Below are 19,088 nucleotides of genomic sequence, written 5' to 3' on the forward strand. Positions count from 1 at the left end.
GTCTGACAAACTTGATTTTAAAGTGCAATATCACTACCCAGTATCACCTGTCCTTCACCTGATGAAACCAGTTTTTCACCCCAAACGCTACACTTTTTTTTTGGGGGGGGGGGGGTTCCCCTCCTTTTTCTCCGCAATTGTACTTGGCAAATTACCCCACTCTTCTGAGCCGTCCCGGTCGCTGCGCCACCCCTTCTGCCGATCTGGGGAGGGCTGCAGACTACCACATGTCTCCTCCAATACATGTGGAGTCGCCAGCCGCTTTTCACCTGACAGTGAGTTTCACCAGGGGGACATAGCGCATGGGAAGATCACACTATTCCCCCCAGTTCCCCCTCCCTCTCAAACAGGCACCTCGACGGACCAGAGGTGGCGCTAGTGCGATGACCAGGACACATATCCACATCCGGCTTCCAACCCGCAGACACGGCCAATTGTGTCTGTAGGGACGCCCGACCAAGCCGGCGGTAACAAGGGGATACGAACCGGCGATCACCGTGTTGGTAGGCAACGGAGTAGATCGCCACACTACCGGGACACCCGGACTGATGAGTTTTAAATCAGGGCAACAGTGGCTCGGAGGTAGAGCAGGTTGTCTGGTATCTGGAGGGTTGCCGATTTGATCCTCGGCTCCTCCTTGCAAAAATACCAAGGTGTCCCTTAGCAGGACACCTAACCCCTAACTGCCCCTGATGAGCTAGTTGTTATCTTGCATGGTTGACACTCACTGGTGTGTGTGTGTGTGTGTGTGGGTGAATGTGAGGCTTTCATTGATTGTAAAGCACTTTGAGTGGCTGTTGCGGCTAGAAAAGCGCTATATAAATGCAATATATTTACTTCTGTCAGCAATGGTTGGTCTAACAGAGAGGATACTGTGGAACTTCCTGTGTGGTGGACCAACCACAGAGATGCTTTGGTTGGTCCAACAAAGACCTATAACCAACGATTTGCATGAACCTCGTTTAGCAGGTATGTGAGCTGGTGGATACTTCCCATGGAAAAATCCGAATATTTGATTACCTGTGGGCTTCATTGGTGGCAATGAGGCTGGAGACATTGCGCAAGATGCCTCCTCCACTCTCAATGATGGCAAGGGTGTTGGTTTGACTCCGGTGTGTCAGCGTGCCAACCAGGAAGGCCAGTGCTCCGCTCACCGCACAGATGTCCGCCTTGTTCTCGGTACAGTGAGCAGACAGGTTCCAGAGGGCACTGAGAACTGACTTCAGTGTTGATTCCTATGATAGATATATAAATACTGTGTGAGTATTTATACGTTTATTTATAAAGATAATCATATCCATATATAGACTGGCTTCACAAAGACACCCCCTATTGGTTAGTTCTTTTTGAGGAAAATTAATGTGGAATTGAAATATATTTCAAACAAATGTTTTCCAATTCTATAGACGTAATTCTCTGTCAAAAATGAAATTAAGCTATTTAGATGTCTTCATCATCATCAATTCCATAACCTATGGAGGTCGTAGGAGCACAGCTGATGCCTCAACATTGGTTGAGTCATCATTGTGTTCCAGTAGGGGGAGTACCTGGTGGTCCCTATCCCCTCTCCAGGTATGGATGGCCATTGATTCACAGAGGAACTCACCCGCCCTTTAACAGGTGTTGGTTTTTTTTAGATGTTCTCAGAATTATATTAAAAAGTAAAGGTATGAATTTGTTCCCTTTGTATTTAAACTTAAAATGGGACAGGTGTTTTCCATTCTCTTGACAGATTACAGTTAATGCATTGCAAAGGTCTACCTAAGTTAATGGATGTTATGCATCTATGTTAATTTCGAATCCACATTAATTTGCATGCCTGCATAATAAATATTATCAATGTGCGGTTTCACAAACAAAACATCAGATCATATCAGGCCTGCCAATGAACTGCCTGTGGAACAGTGAGAAGAACTTGTTTCAAGGCAAAAAGCTACAGATGTTTATAAGACTGGCAAAGGTTTGAGCCTTTCTAGGGGCATTAGAAACTCCATTAAAACAAAATGAAATATATAACACTGCGCAGACCAGGAGACCAGCTACAATGCTCATAGCACTGAAGTCCTCGTTGGCTGAAATGGGAGAAATTTTCCAGACATCGACAGTCTCTTCAGCACCACACAGATTTGGCATCATTGAGAGAGTGACTGAAAGGAAGAAACTCTCATCTCATCTCATCACATCTCAACTCATCTCATCTCATTTTCAGTCGCTTCTCCGGGGTCGGGTCGCGGTGGCAGCAAGCTAAGTAGGGCACTTCAGACGTCCCTCTCCCCAGCAATGTCCTCCAGGTCCTCCTGGGGGATCCCAAGGAGTTCCCAGGCCAGATTGGACATGTAGTCCCTCCAGCAAGTTCTGGGTCTACCCCGGGGTCTCCTCCCAGTTGGACGTGCCCGGAAAACCTCCAAAGGAAGGTGCCCAGGAGGCATCCTAATCAGATGCCCGAACCACCTCAACTGGCTCCTTAAGACGCGAAGGATCAGCGGCTCTACTCTGAGCTCCCTCCGGATGTCTGAGCTCCTCACCCTATCTCTAAGGCTAAGCTCAGACACCCTACGGAGGAAACTCATTTCAGCCACTTGTATCTGCGATCTCACCTTTTCGGTCACTACCCAAACCTCATGACCATAGGTGAGGGTTGGAACGAAGACTGACTGGTAAATTGAGAGCTTTGCCTTCCGGCTCAGCTCCCTCTTCACGACAACGGTCCGGTACAACATCTGCGTTACTGCTGATGCTGCACCAATCCGCCTGTCAATCACCCGTTCCATCCTACCCTCACTAGTGAACAAGACCCCAAGATACTTGAACTCCTTCACTTGAGGCAACAACTCAGGTGTAATATAGAACAAAATGTTTCAAAGTTAAAGGGGTTGAAAGGTTTCTGAGGACACTGTACAAAAACTTCCAACAACAACTGTTTGGATTCCCACAATAGATGAAGCAGAAGAGAAGGGGGAAAATGCTGGAAATTTCCTGGAAAACTTGGCAGAAAAGCTTAACTGTTTGCTCACAGCACCTTCAGAGCCCATTCCACTGAAGGCGGTAAGCCAGTTGATTGACTAGGTCGCTGATTTTGGTGGATATTTTTTTACCTTCTGCACCTCAAGAGCGCAGCCCATTAGCGCCCCAACGCTGCCCACTTCACGGAGAGTCTTCTTACTGTTGACGTCAGCACGCCAAGAAAGATTCCTTAACACACTGGCAATCACCTAGAAAATACAGGACAAAAGAGACGTTGAGTCAACATTTATCTAAAACATTCTACAAATGCTTTTAATAACTTGAAAAAATGAGAAATCAGGTGAATTCTGATAAAGTTAGCCAGGAAAAAAAAACCTCAGAAAGCTGTTGATGACTGGGAAAATGTAGAAAAGAAAATGCAGGTGGCAAATAATTCTGAATAGTTGTTGAAACTCCAGTGATAAAATGGAAAAAAATACTGGAAAAAAAATTTAATTAGAAGTTTTTAAGACTGGTTTTCTCAAAATGCTGGGGGTCACCTAGATAAATACACGGGAAATTCTTAAATTTGAATTAAACTGAGTAAAAAATAAATCCTCAAAATTGACAATCACCTGGCGAACTGCAAGAAAAACCGAAATTTATGGGAAAATTAACTCTACGGGTTCTCTGATACCGTTTGTGATTTCATACACATCTCGTGCATATATATTCAGTACAGAAAAATATTGTGTATATTTTGAAATATATTTACTTACCCACTGTAAATCCTCATAGCATACATGTTACAATTACACATAAGTGGTGTATAACATCTTGAATAGTACACATTTTCAAGAATAAATATATTTCATTGCATATTTTGTAGCATAAATACTTATTTACTTGCTGTAAGTCCTCGCTCTCTGACTTGAGCTGGGCGACCATCGCTCGCATGCAGCCTTTCATTGAACACAGTGTGGCCTTGTGGATAAAAACAGAAAGCGAGATGAGTCAAATATATATATATGAAGCAATAAATTGCAAGGGTTGGAGCTTCCGTTCCTTCTTAAGCTAAGTAATTTGAGTAAAAAAGCATCCACTCCTTCAGGAGTTGAATGTTGGTGGTGGTTGAAGTGAGTTACCCCATTCAATGTGAATCGCCCCCCCCTTTTTTTTCTCCCCAATTGTACTTAGCCAATTACCCCACTCTTCTGAGTCGTCCCGGTTGCTGCTCCCTCTGCCGATCCGGGGAAGCTGCAGACTACCACATGTCTCCTCTGATACATGTGGAGTCACCAGCCGCTTCTTTTCACCTGACAGTGAGGAGTTTCGCCAGAGGGATGTAGCGCGTGGGAGGATCACACTATTCCCCCCCCCCCCAACAGGTGCCCCGATGGACCAGAGGTGGTGCTAGTGCAGCGACCAGGACACATATCCACATCCGGCTTCCCACCCGCAGACACGGCCAACTGTGTCTGTAGGGATGCCCGACCAAGCCGGAGGTAACACGGGGATTCGAACTGGCGATTCCTGTGTTGGTAGAATTTGAAGCATTTTGGGTGTCTAGAAAAGCGCTATATAAATGTAATGATTATTATTATTGTTTTTATTATTATTGCTATTATTATTATTATTATTATTATTATTTTGTTGCTGAGTCCAATTCTGATATATTGGTTCAATTTAGCAAAGCTGGTTACCAAACCCCAGTTTTGATTCTTATCATATTTGAAGAGGAAACCATCCATCCATCCATCTATTATCCAACCGCTTATCCTGCTCTCAGGTCATGGGGATGCTGGAGCCTATCCCAGCAGTCATTGGGTGGCAGGCGGGGAGACACCCTGGACAGGCTGCCAGGCCATCACAGGGCAGACACACACACACACACACATTCACACCTAGGGACAATTTAACCTGCATCAGTCATGCACAAAAAATATCCCCATAAGCTAATGCTAGCTAGCAAGCTAAAATACCAATGCTAGTGGGCTAACATGCTAACGCCAGTGAGCTAACATGCTTGTTTCAAAAGCAAAAACTCTTATCTCAATGTAGTATTTGAGTTTAAGGACACGGATTAACCTTTCTGCAATATTGCATTTGAATTACAATACCTTATTCATTATTGATAATTCAGATTTTACCATTTTAAAATATACATACCATACATTACATGTAAAGTCAATTATATACATTACACATATTTATATAGATGGAAAGATAGATAGATAATACATCTTATAATACATATTTATAGTGAAATGTGTACACAGATATTAAGTGAAAACAGCAGCAGGGCTTTTAATTTGAAAGTGTGAATACCTTGTTGGCCACGTCTCCAAAGGTGAGGTTGGTCAGGGCCATACCAGCATAGCGTCGCAAGGTGATGTTATAATGGTCACTGGTCAGACCGTAGATCTCACAGTCCACCTGCAGGAGCTCCCCTATCGCCTGCAGACCACCTGCGGGTAGAATGAGCCAGTAGGCAGTCGGTAACACAGTAAAGACAGTCAGTCAGTCAACCTGGTAACTTCCTGGTAAAAGTCAGAAATCTAGACGATCGATATTAAACTACATATTTGACTAGATATTACATGTTTGTTTTATATGTGTAATTCTACTTAAGACCTCATCTATTTGCTCAGTAATGAAGTAACAACAACCAAAGAAAGCAAGAAAACAGTCTGTAAGACAATTTGACTGTCGGTCCACCTGGAATGGATCTAGATTGCCAGAAGAGTAAATAAGCTGAAAAAAAATTAGCTAAACAGTAAGGGGGCCATTTACCACCATCAGTCAACAAGACATTCAATCACCCAGTCAGGCCATCCTGTAAGAATCTAATCTGGGAAATCCGGGTAGCGTGGCAGTCTATTCCGTTGCCTACCAACATGGGGATCGCCGGTTCAAATCCCTGTTACCTCCGGCTTGGTCGGACATCCCTACAGACACAACTGACCGTGTCTGTGGGTGGGAAGCCGGATGTGGGGATGTGTCCTGGTTGCTGCACTAGCGCCTCCTCTGGTCGGTCAGGGCGCCTGTTTGGGGGGGAGGGGGAACTGGGGGGAATAGCGTGATCCTCCCACGCGCTACGTCCCCTTGGTGAAACTCCTCACTGTCAGGTGAAAGGAAGCGGCTGGTGACGCCACATGTATCGGAGGAGGCATGTGGTAGTTTGCAGCCCCCCCCCCCCGGATCGGCCGGAAGGGGAGGCAGAGACCGGGACAGCTCAGAGAGCAGGGTGATTGTCCAGGTACAATTGGGGAGAAAAAAAAGGGGGGGAATCCAAAAAAATAATCTAATCTGGGCATGGCAAACGGCAATAACGCCCCATCCTTTGGGCCACACTTTCAGCATTTTTAACCAGACATTCAGTCTGTCAGTCAGTCAGTCAGACAGACAGGCAGACAGTCAGACAGACAGCCATTCGAGGATGCAAAAATTACACTTTGACCCATATAGAATAAAAAAATGCCTGCAAACTTGAAATGGAAATCAAGCATTATTTTTCAAAGAAAGAACAAAACAAGATAATTGGGGAAGTTACCCAGCTCATTCATGGCATGTCGATGCTCCTCGTCAAAGGACAGTTTCATCAGGACACAAACCGCCGGGCAGATCTGGTGCTCCACTGGAGACGGCACTGAAAATTTCACACAATTTATCATGAAAAATTATTCACATCTTTTAACTATTAATTCCACCTTTTCTTGTTCAGCGTTCAGTATTCTTACTTGGTTGTGACCTGTTACCTGCAGGAGCCATCAAACTGTCCCAACAGGGTGATGAGTTTCATCTGATCCCTCACATAATCTGCTCTGATCAACGCTGCCATGACTGATTTACTGTGACGTCACTCATCCAAATTAAAATATAAACTATAATCTCACTCCATTATAATAAAAGGTGTGATTTTATCATTAATAATAATGCACTTATTTATAAATAGTTTATCATAAATAGTATTTTTAATATTATTTAGAAGTTGTTTTAATCATAATTTCTGTGATTTTATGTGTGATTTCATCATTAATAATAACAATAGACTTATTTACAAATAAAGTTTATTATAAACAGTATTTTTGCTGACAGCACCGAGCCGCTGCGTCTGTGTGCCGCCATCTTAGAGAGCACGTGAATGGAGAGCACGTGGTTATGTGGGAATATAACCAAAGAACTCACATGGTCACTCAACACCTCCCACCTGGTGAAGAAAGCACAACAGAGGCTTTTCTTCCTCAGGAAACTCAAACAAGCTGGTCTCCCCTCTCAGCTGCTGGTCAACTTTTACAGAAGCACAATAGAAAGCATCCTCTGTCAGTGTGTCACAATAGAAAGCATCCCCTGTCAATGTGTCACAGCGTGGTATGCCAGCTGCACAGCAGAGAACAGGAAGCACTTGGCCTGGGTGGTAAAGACAGCACAGAGGATCGTGGGAGCTGGATGCTGTGTATGCTGGCCGACTACAGAGGAGAGCCAGCAACATCAGCAAAGACACAACACACCCAGGTCAGTCTGTTCGTTCCCTTGCCATCAGGGAAAAGGTACCGCACCTTCAAAACCCGGACTAACAGGCTGAGGAACAGCTTCTTCCCCAGAGCTGTAGCCTCCATCCCCCCCACCCCCACCCCCACTCACCCACACTCACCCACACCTGCCTATAGCTGCTGAGGACTAACTGGTACTAAAGCCACTGCAATATGGACAACTATGTGCAGTAACCCCATGCACTATTTTGAACTTTAAAAGCTGCTGCTGTCTTTTATTGTCTTATCATCATTTTTGCTACCTCACTTATTTATACTAAATGTTGTTTGTCCTTGTTGTTATCTTGCTCCTTTTTTTTTTTTTTTTTAATCACTTACCTTGTCTAGTGTTGCTGGTCTGAGAGTCACCAAACGAAATTTCGTTGTGTGTACACGATGACAAAGTATTTTATCTTATCTATTTTTAATATTATTTTAGTAGTTATTTTAATCATATTTTGTAGCATTTTACTCGTATTTCTACTTGGGCTCTGTTATGATAATTAGCCAGTATTCTTACTGGGGTTTTGGTCCTGGTCCACCCCTCTCTCGTGGTTCTCCTGCCAGGCCCAGCAGGTCTCACAGTAAACCCGCACTTGTTCTAAGAGATGCAGCACCCTGATCTCACGCCTCCCTCTCTTGTCGTCCGGTTGGCTGTGGACAATGTTGTGAAGCGCTGCAGAGGCACGTGCCCGGGCCTCTTTACTCCCCCTGGAGTTCCCTGAGGTGAGGACAGGAAGACACCAAAGAGAGGAGAGGAGAAGAGTTGTAGGGACGATAGACAAAGTGACAAAGAGACAGACACAAAGATGGGTAGACAAACAGAAGGAGACTCCCTGCCATTACCTAGCAACACTGAGTCCTTGTCGTTGCCATGGAGAAGCTGTATGAGAAGGGGCAGGCAGCCGGACTGTCTCATAGCAATGCAAGAATCCTGGGAACTGGACATTGCTAACAAGGTGCGCGACATGTCATCCTTATCGTGTGTGCCAAGCATGGACAGCAGGCTGTACACCATCTCCACCTGGTGGTTAGGAGGAGAACTGTGTTAGAATAGAATACACTGTCATTGTACCTACATACAATGAAATTAACATGCTAAATAGCATTCTGGTTTATTAGTTAAGGGTATCGGCAGTTAATTGTCAATACTTTTTCTTCATTTAAGGGGGATTAGCAATTATTAGCAATTATCAATGGAAGTTGAAGTGGACATGTTGCCCTAAGTGTGTCCCAAAGCATGGAAAGCAAACTATGCCACATCTTCTCCCATGTGTGACCATGCAGGCAAACAGCATGACCATTAACACAACAATTATTTTGAAATTAATACCACGTTTTGAGGCTGATTACCTTAAAAAAGTTCCTCACAACTTTTAAATGCTACTAGCAAGATCAGGGACATGTATACCTCACAGGGATAGAACTGAATAAATTAACATTAATGTTGCTTATTAATGCTAATATTGCATTTATCTGGAAATTATTAACATGTCTCCACCTACTATATATGGGGGGGATTAGTATTAATAAAGTTTTTATTTCAAATTATTATATTATAATAATTGTTATTATATTAATTATAAAAATAATTATAATTACTATTTAAATCATGATTCCTAAGAAATGCTGATCAGAACTAGGGAAGTTGGAAAAAACTCAATTGTTAGGGAAGTTGTATTGCCACTAATTGAAATTCTAGGGTAATATTATTAATCAATACAAACACCAACGTTATGAAGCGCCAAGATTTGATGCTCTACCTGATGGAGACAAGAGGACTGAAACAGGTTCATGCTAATAATTTAAACCAGTACCTGATAAAAACAAATGAATATTGATATTCAGAGTCACCTTTGTCCCCAGATGACTGGTGAGACGTCGGGGAACGGAGTAACCTGCCCCAGAAGCCATCTCATTGGCTGGCTCGTGGTCCAGACGGCTGCTGGAAGCCTGGGGAGTAGGACATCAGAGCTGATAAACTATCGCAGGACGTAAACACGTCAGCTTGAGAAAAAATAGCCAATAAATGAACCCAGTTTAAATTTCACAATTTCTTTTCCAAACATGACTGACGATTTGGAAAGAAACTGGAACATTCAGTGTGATTATGTGTGATTGTGTGTGTGTGTATTTGTGCAAGTGTCAGTGTATACCTGTGCACTAGCTAGCCCGATAACATCGGGCGCCTGTGCTTCCTCAACCTAGGACAGAGAAACAGAGGAAGAGACTCAGACACGGTGTTAGACAGTGTGTGGTTGTATACCTCCGGGTAGTCTGTGTGTTAGTCAATGTGTAAATTGTGTGTATTTCTTGTACCTCCCTCCTACTTGTCAGACAGAATATGTTAACTAGTGTCTATAATCACAATCAGAATCAGAAACGATTTATTTGTCGTTTCAATTTATGCACTTGCGCACATGAAATGAAAGAAACATGGTTTCCCCCAACCCACAGCAGTGTAACACAAAGACAAAAACACATCCAACAACTACAAGAACACACATATCCAAACTAACACACATTTATGTACATATCCATCCATCCATTATCTGAACCGCTTATCCTGCTCTCAGGGTCACAGGGATGCTGGAGCCTATCCCAGAAGTCACGGGGCGGCAGGTGGGGAGACACCCTGGACAGGCCGCCAGTCCATCACAGGGCCGACACACACACACACACACACACACACACACACACACACACACACACACACACACACACACACACACACACACACACACACACACACAATTCATACCTAGGAACAATTTAGTACGGCCAATTCACCTGACCTACATGTGTTTGGACTGTGGGAGGAAACCGGAGCACCTGGAGGAAACCCACGCAGACACGGGGAGAACATGCAAACTTCACACAGAGGACGACCCAGGATGACCCCCAAGGTTGGACTACCCTGGGGCTCGAACCCAGGACCTTCTTGCCGTGAGGCGACTGCGCTAACCACTGGGCCACTGTGCCGTCCCACATACGTATAGCTAAACGAAACAAAAGAAAAATCACTGTCCAGGAAAACGAATGCCAGCCAGGATGAATGTCAGAACTGCCGGTCTGCATGGGCTAGCAGTTAGCTTAGCCTGCCCCACTTCCGCATCCTGTCAGACCACCCTCGGTGTTTCCTCTTCGGGTGCAGCTTCGATCAGGGCCGTGGTCCTTGGGCCCACAGAACGCGGCAGACCAAGCTCCCTCAGCCGATCCAATGCCTGCTCTCCCAGCCAGACACCTTTGACACAACCTCCCTGCACTCCACACGACGACACTAAAACACAGTCCAGGGGGCGCCCGGGTAGTGCAGCGGTCTGTTCCGTTGCCTACCAATACGGGAATTGCCAGATTGTGTTACCTCCGGCTTGGTCGGGCGTCCCTACAGACACAATGGCCGTGTCTGTGGGTGGGAAGCCGGATCTGGGTATGTGTCCTAGTCGCTGTACTGGCACCTCCTCTGGTTGATCGGGGCGCCTGTTCGGGGGGAGGGGGAACTGGGGGGAATAGTGCAATCTTCCCACACGCTACTTCCCCCTGGGGAAACTCCTCACTGTCAGGTGAAAAAGTAGCGGCTGGCGTCTCCACATGTATGGGAGGAGGCATGTGGTAGTCTGCAGCCCTCACCGGATCAGCAGAGGGGATGGAGCAGAGACCAGGATGGTTCAGAGAGCAGGGTGATTGGCCGGGTACAATTGGGGAGAAAAAAAGGAAAAAAAAATCACGGTCAAGGTCAGGCGGGGCCGCCGCCAGACCGCCCTCCGTGTTATCGGAACTGCCGGTCTGCATGGGCTAGCAGTTAGCTTAGCCTGCCCCGCTTCCACGTCCTGTCAGACCACCATTGGTGTTTCCTCTTCAGGCACAGCTCCAGGCAGGACCGTGGTCCCTGGGCCCACAGGACGCAGCAGACCAAGCTCTCCCAGCCGATCCAGTGCCAGCTCTCCCAGCCATCAAACAAAGACAAAACTTAGACGTGGACAAAGACGCTGCATGGATTGTACTGGGTGAGGCCGCCACAAACGTGAATTCGCGCCGCCATCTTCCCACACCGGAAGTGGAAAGCTACTTATAAGGATGTGAGTGTTTTAAGTGTGTATACAATGTGTGTGTGTGTCCATGTGTACATACCTCCTTGTCCTCAGGGTGTGAGTGTGCATGAAGTCGTTGTCCTGCTTTCAGAATGTCCTTCTCTATCTGCTGAATACGAGACACTCTGGCCTAGAGGACAAACAGACACACACACACACACACACACACACACACACACACACACACACATTTAATTAGGACTGGATAATCTGCCAGTCATGTAGTAATTAGTCATTTCTATATTAATTATTGTAAATGTCTTTCCACATTTATTATTTTCCAAAATGTCACTCTAACGTTTAACTTCGGTGTTTCTCCAGTTATATTTATATTTATTTATTCTCACGTGAAACGAAAACAGACATTTAAATGACACACTTGTCTTTTATGAAACGTCTTCAGCATGAAGTTTGCTTTAACAATTTCACGGCGTCACGTTTCATTTAGAAATAAGACCGATCTCCCCCATCTCCTCTCCTGCACTCATGTCCTCTCCTCCTGTGCTCTTCCTCACCATAGTTCTCCTCTCCTCCTGTGCTCTTCCTCACCATAGCTCTCCTCCTGTGCTCTTCCTTACCATAGCTCTCCTCTCCTCCTGTGCTCTTCCTTACCATAGCTCTCCTCTCCTCCTGTGCTCTTCCTCACCATAGCTCTCCTCCTGTGCTCTTCCTTACCATATCGCTCCTCTCCTCCTGTGCTCTTCCTCACCATATCGCTCCTCTCCTCCTGTGCTCTTCCTCACCATAGCTCTCCTCTCCTCCTGTGCTCTTCCTCACCATATCGCTCCTCTCCTCCTGTGCTCTTCCTCACCATATCGCTCCTCTCCTCCTGTGCTCTTCCTCACCATAGCTCTCCTCTCCTCCTGTGCTCTTCCTCACCATATCACTCCTCTCCTCCTGTGCTCTTCCTCACCAGTGCTCTCCTCTCCTCCTGTACTCTTCCTCACCATAGCTCTCCTCTCCTCCTGTGCTCTTCCTCACCATATCTCTCCTCTCCTCCTGTGCTCTTCCTCACCATATCTCTCCTCTCCTCCTTATCTCTCCTATTTTCTCCCCTGCTCATTATATAATTTTCTCCACTTTCGTTTTCGTCCTCACCAGTGCTCTCCTCTCCATCTCCTTGCAGGAGCCAAGCTGCTCCTCCATGGCTCCTCTTATCTGACGCGCTTCAAATTCCAGCTGACGACGACTCATATCAGTCTGTAGAGAAAACTGACCCACAGGCAGACAGACAGATCAGCAGCCAGATACCGACAGACAGATGGATAGACAGAAACAGAAAGAAAACACATTTTCAGTAAAGCAGGAACTCGTTATTTCTCTCAATCATGGTAATAAGGTTTTTTTTTTTGTTGGATTTCCCCCCCTTTTTCTCCCCACTTGTATCCGGCCAATTACCCCGCTCTTCCAAGTCATCCTGGTCTCTGCCAATCTGAGGAGGGCTGCAGACTACCACATGCCTCCTCCCATACATGTGGAGTCACCAGCCGCTTCTTTTCACCTGACAGTGAGGAGTTTCACCAGGGGGACGAAGCACGTGGGAGGATCACGCTATTCCCCCCAGTTCCCCTCGAACAGGTGCCCCGACCGACCAGAGGAGGTGCTAGTGCAGTGACCAGGACACATACCCACATCCGGCTTCCCACCCGCAGACACGGCCAATTGTGTCTGTAGGGATGCCCGACCAAGCCGGAGGTAACACGAGGATTCGAACTGGCGATCCTCGTGTTGGTAGGCAATGGAATAGACCATTACACTACCCAGACACCTGTCCATCATGGCAATAATAAGACAGTAATTAAGTGTCAGTTCTCTTCATATCAATAACAACAGCAATTACAATAATAAAATTACATTTTCAGTTAGTGGTAAACTGTCTATCCTCTTGGTTAAGTTCTGAAGTTGGGCGTAGTACCAGTCCTTCTCCTTCTCCTCCTTCTCCAACTCAGCCAATAGCAAAGACCTGGCGAGGAGACAGACAGGGGCATTCATCAATCACAGAGCAAGATCGGGCCAGCCTCACACCTAATGGCCGAAGCTCAGCATGAGCACGAGGCTTACGATGACAACCGCTCACTTAACCACTTCTGCTACGGAAACACGCACAACCCTTACTTAAAGAGTACAAGCTTGAGAAATTCACTAACCAATAGAAACCAGCTAGATATGACAGACTAGTACTACTTCTACAAGTACTAGTATCAGTCCTACTACATCCATCTGTCCATCCATTATCCAAACCACTTATCCTGCTCTCAGGGTCGTGGGGATGCTGGAGCCTATCCCAGCAGTCATTGGGCAGCAGGTGAGAAGACACCCTGGACAGGCTGCCAGGCCATCACAGAGCCAACATACACACACACACACACACACACACACATTCACACCTAGGGACAATTTAGTACCGCCGAGTCACCTGACCTACATGTCTTTGGACTGTGGGAGGAAACCGGAGCACCTGGAGGAAACCCACGCAGACACGGGGAGAACATGCAAACTCCACACAGAGGACAACCCGGGACAACCTCCAAGGTTGGACTACCCCGGGGCTCGAACCCAGCACCTTTTTGCTGTGAGGTGACCGCGCTAACCACCGCGCCACTGTACCACCAAGCTTGATTCAATTATGCTTTAAACTATTGGAATTTTCTTGTTTCTTTTACTATAATTGCACCATCTATGACCGGCTTAGTGGGAGTTCATTTGTGTCTGTGCTCTTCAACAGAATCAATCAATCAACTGTCCATATATCCATCCATCCATGGCAGTAATAGTGTTAGTTGCATAAGAGATAGTCGTAACACTAGAGGCAGTAGTATTAGTAGAATTAGTATCAGTAGTATTGACATGATTTGTAGTACATTCATTGTTCACATCACTCGTCATAAAAACCTTTGAATCATGGAAGCAGTTTGCGGACCCACCTTTCCTTTTCCAACTCCTCCAGGTAGCCATGGGGTTCACGGCCCCCAGCGGCGTGCCCTCTTCTGGGGTAGGCAGCAGCAAGCGGACCCTGGCCTGGTGACAACGATGGAGGTTTAGCTCGTAGCTTAGCAACACTGAAGCTAGCTGGGTCAAGACTCATTTCTGGTGAGAGAGAGAAAGAGACAGAGAGAGAGTGACAGAGAGAGAGAGAGAGAGAGAGAGAGAGAGAGAGAGAGAGAGAGAGAGAGAGAGAGAGAGAGAGAGAGAGAGAGACAGAAAGAGAGACAGAGAGAGACAGAGACAGACAGAGAGAGAGACAGAGACACAGAGAGAGAGACAGAGAAAGAGCGACGGACAGAGACACAGACAGGGAGATACAGAGAAAAGAGAAGAGAGGATTCCCCATGGGGTTAAAGATACAAGGAAAAGGCTTAATTCAGTAATACTATTTCCAATACAATAGTAGCAGCTCTAGGTGTAGTAAATGCAGGAATAATTATTGTCATTATTATTATTAGTAGTAGTAGTAGTAGTAGTAGTAATAATAGTGACAGCAGTAGTAGTCGGCACAATGGTAGTAGTAATAGTCACTGTAGTACTAGTAGTAGTAGCAGCAGTAGTTTCTGTGACATATATTGTGGTGTATGTAAATGTAAATTACGTTGGGAATGGTTAAATCTGTGTGTTTTTATTCAGTACACACACACACACACACACACACACACACACACACACACACACACACAAACTATGTGCACGTGTGCACCTTACCTTTCAATCGTTCTATTAACTCCAGCTGGGAGGTAGGCTCACTTGACTCTTCTTCTATGGTGCCCTGGAGCTGCTTCAGCACTTCCTGTTCAAAATAAAAGTATGTAGGCTGTCAAGAAAAAACTATTACTACAATACCAGAAGTAACACAACTACAGTCCTCCAGAGAGTGCTATATATTGAGACTCCAGTCATTTAAGGGAAAATAATATCTCATGCGTGGTAAATAGTAAATGGACTGTATTTACATAGTGCTTTTCTAGTCTACCGACCACTCCAAGTGCTTTACAGTGTATGCCTCATATGCACCCCTTCACATATACACACACACACACTGATCCAAGGCACCAACATGCTCATCAGGAGCAGTTAGGGGTTCAGTGTCTTGCTCAAGGACACTGCAACACGCTCTCTGGAGTATCTGGTGATCAAACCAGCGACCTTCCGATTATTAGACGACCCGTTCTACCTCCTGAACCATGCCATCCCAGTACAGTATTATAGTATAGCTCTATAATCTGTATGTCATTGTAAAATAACATGTACATTATATACCAAATGTACACATATTATATGATAGATTTTTAAAATTAACTCAATTAACTAATTATCATACGTATAACTACCACTACTACTAGCACTGCTACTACTACCACTACTACTACTACTACTACTACTACTACTACTGCAGCACCATCTGGTAATAAAGTATGGACTATTCTTAAAGCTAATGGTGGAAAACGTTAATTAAATGATCAATAAAATGATTTATAGGTGTTGCTACTGAAACACTGGTAGATACAGCATCATTAATAAACTGACTTGTCCTCAACTAACCAAGGTAACATACATCAGATGAAACTGGCCAATCGTTTCCTTATGGTTTAGAAACTATAAGACGTAATTAAAAACTAGTGTGGCTGTAAGGCACTGTTTGTCGTGTGTCAGTATTTAGCAGCAGTCCAGCTGCAGGTTTGGATAATTAAAATAATGGAGGAGAGATCTGGGATACTTCATGAGGACAGTGACAACCTTTGCTTTACACTGTGTAGTTCATCTCATCTCATCTTTAGCTGCTTCTCCGGGGTTGGGTGGCGGTGGCAGCAAGCTAAGTAGGGTACTCCAGGCGTCCCTCTCCCCAGCAACGCCCTCCAGCTCCTCCTGGGGGATCCCAAGGAGTTCCCAGGTCAGACTGGACATGTAGTCCCTCCAGCGAGTTCTGGGTCTACCCCGGGTCTCCTCCCAGTTGGATGTGCCCGGAAAACCTCCAAAGGAAGGCACCCAGGAGGCATCCTAATCAGATGCCCGAACCACCTCAACTGGCTCCTTTCAAGGCGAAGGAGCAGCGGCTCTACTCCGAGCTCCCTCCGGATATCTGAGCTCCTCACCCTATCTCTAAGGCTGAACCCAGATATCCTACGGAGGAAACTCATTTCAGCCGCTTGTATCCGCGATCTCACCTTTTCGGTCACTACCCAAAGCTCATGACCATAGGTGAGGGTTGGAACCAAGACTGACTGGTAAATTGAGAGCTTTGCCTCCCGGCTCAGCTCCCTCTTCACCACAACGGTCCGGTACAACATCCACATTACTGCTACTCCATCCTACCCTCACTCGTGAACAAGACCCCAAGATAATTGAACTCCTTCACTTGAGGCAACAACTCATCCCCAACCCGGAGGGAGCAATCCACCATTTTCCGGTAGAGAACCATGGCCTCAGACTTGGAGGTGCTGACTCTCATCCCGGCCATTTCACACTCAGCTGCAAACCACCCCAGTGCACTGGAGGTCACGTTCTGATGACGCCAACAAAACCACATCGTCTGCAAAGAGCTGAGATGCAATTCTGACGTTCCCAAAATGGACACACTCCTCACCTTGGCTGCGCCTTGAGATCCTGTCCATGAATATCACAAACAGCATGGGAGACAAGGGACAACCTTGGCGGAGTCCCACACCCACCGAAAACGTGTTTGACTTTGTGCTGAGAATGCGGACACAGCTCTCACTTTGGTTAAACAAGGACCGGATGGTATTGATAGATTGTGTAGTCCAATCCACATATTTCTCTTTTTGTTTTCTGTTGTTTGACTATATCATTCAGTTTTTAACAAGACTTATAAAGTTGCTGTAGCCACGTTGTTTGGTAATCCATGTCATGCGTTTATTTTATTTTACTGCTGAAGAGGCGATAAGGCACACTAACACAACGTAGCATCTGAGGAGCCATCACAACTCGTGTCTCCTAAATAAAAAGGTAATGTTAGTTTCATGCACCCCCCCACAAAAAAAATGAGGGATTACGGTGTGAAGAGCCGTATCGACGAGGGTGTTAGCTCGTACCACTGTCAGAAAGCAGGACCACTACTGACGAGCTCCTCACAACACACACAACACCACCACCTCCCATGTTACAGACACTCGTCCATCCATACATCTGTATATTTAACTACATGTAAGTCTATCGGTCCATATATCTGTCCAGCTATCTACCGCCCGTCTGTACAGACATCCGTCTGCATGAAGCGTCCCAACGAAACACCGACATCTCTTTGAAAACCACAACTCCTTCAAAATCAAGACAACTTAACTTCAAATCCTGGAATTTGATTAAACTAAATGAATCAACTAAGTTGGGTTTTTTCGACTTACCAAGATGAAATGACAGCGAGCGAACAGAGACATTTTACTTACAAGAACGTGAACGCACACACACACACACACAAACACGCACACACACACACACAAACACACTCACATACACACAGCCTGCTTGCGGGCGTGTTAAAAATAAAGTTGGGCTTTAGACAAAGGATGTGTTGATAGGAAATGTGTATGTCGCTGTGTGCCCTGTGTGTGTGTGTGTGTGTGTGTGTGTGTGTGTGCGCGCGTGTGTGCATGTGTGTGCGAGAGAGGAAATTTTCGTGAGTTGATCGAATGTGTGTGTGTGTGTTTAAATGTTTGCCTTTGTTAATATTCCTGTGTTGTGTGTCTCATGTGAATATGCGTGTGACCAGCTGTGTGAGTGTGTTTGTGTGTGTGTGAATTCCTGTGTGTGTACCAGGAAGTTGTATTTTCCTTCCTCGCTGTGCTGGACTGCAAGTGTGTGTGTGTGTGTGTGTATGTGTGTGTGTTATGTGGGAGGGAGTCATGTGATTGGTGGAACTTGTTCCCGTTCTGGTCAATTGGTGGGTGGAGCAGCGGGCAGACATGATGTCAATAAGAGCCAATGTCACAGAGGGACAAACACCAACACACGGAAACACACACACACAGGCAGAAAAACAGATGGAGAGAGACAGACACACAGAGCGAGACAGGCAGATCGGTTGTAATAGAAGGGGCACTTGGGTCTACTAGTAGTAGTAGCCATGGTAGCAGTAGTAACAACTTATTAAAATAGTTTGATCAGGTGGTTGTTGTCTTACATCTAACAGTACATGTCCATTATTATTTCTGTGTGTCTGTATTTAACAGTATATGAAGCAGTACTGGGAGTTATGCTAGCCAGTGTGTAGCATTACTATAGTAACAGCCAGTGTGTAGCATTACTATAGTACTAGCCAGAGTGTAGCATTACTATAGTACTAGCCAGAGTGTAGCATTACTATAGTACCAGCCAGTGTGTAGCATTACTATAGTACTAGCCAGTGTGTAGCATTACTATAGTACTAGCCAGAGTGTAGCATTACTATAGTACCAGCCAGTGTGTAGCATTACCATAGTACTAGCCAGTGTGTAGCATTACTATAGTACTAGCCAGAGTGTAGCATTACTATAGTACCAGCCAGTGTGTAGCATTACTATAGTACTAGCCAGAGTGT

At 45.5% G+C, this 19,088-nt stretch overlaps 1 protein-coding gene across 1 annotated transcript in view; it reads right to left on the reverse strand.

The window, feature by feature from the left end:
• Positions 1-19,088, reverse strand: part of apc (APC regulator of WNT signaling pathway) — a 77,691-nt gene that overhangs the window by 15,702 nt on the left and 42,901 nt on the right. The window contains exons 3-16 of the mRNA XM_056290247.1: positions 15,263-15,347; positions 14,491-14,653; positions 13,421-13,529; positions 12,665-12,778; positions 11,607-11,696; positions 9,632-9,679; positions 9,330-9,428; positions 8,322-8,499; positions 7,996-8,196; positions 6,497-6,592; positions 5,272-5,411; positions 3,850-3,927; positions 3,096-3,212; positions 1,021-1,235 (exon numbers count right to left, since the gene is read on the reverse strand). Of these exons, the coding sequence (XP_056146222.1) occupies positions 1,021-1,235; positions 3,096-3,212; positions 3,850-3,927; positions 5,272-5,411; positions 6,497-6,592; positions 7,996-8,196; positions 8,322-8,499; positions 9,330-9,428; positions 9,632-9,679; positions 11,607-11,696; positions 12,665-12,778; positions 13,421-13,529; positions 14,491-14,653; positions 15,263-15,347 (1,733 nt within the window). The remainder of the gene's footprint in view (positions 1-1,020; positions 1,236-3,095; positions 3,213-3,849; positions 3,928-5,271; positions 5,412-6,496; positions 6,593-7,995; positions 8,197-8,321; positions 8,500-9,329; positions 9,429-9,631; positions 9,680-11,606; positions 11,697-12,664; positions 12,779-13,420; positions 13,530-14,490; positions 14,654-15,262; positions 15,348-19,088) is intronic.

This window comes from Lampris incognitus, chromosome 12, assembly GCF_029633865.1.
Source record: "Lampris incognitus isolate fLamInc1 chromosome 12, fLamInc1.hap2, whole genome shotgun sequence".
Lineage (NCBI taxonomy): Eukaryota > Metazoa > Chordata > Actinopteri > Lampriformes > Lampridae > Lampris > Lampris incognitus.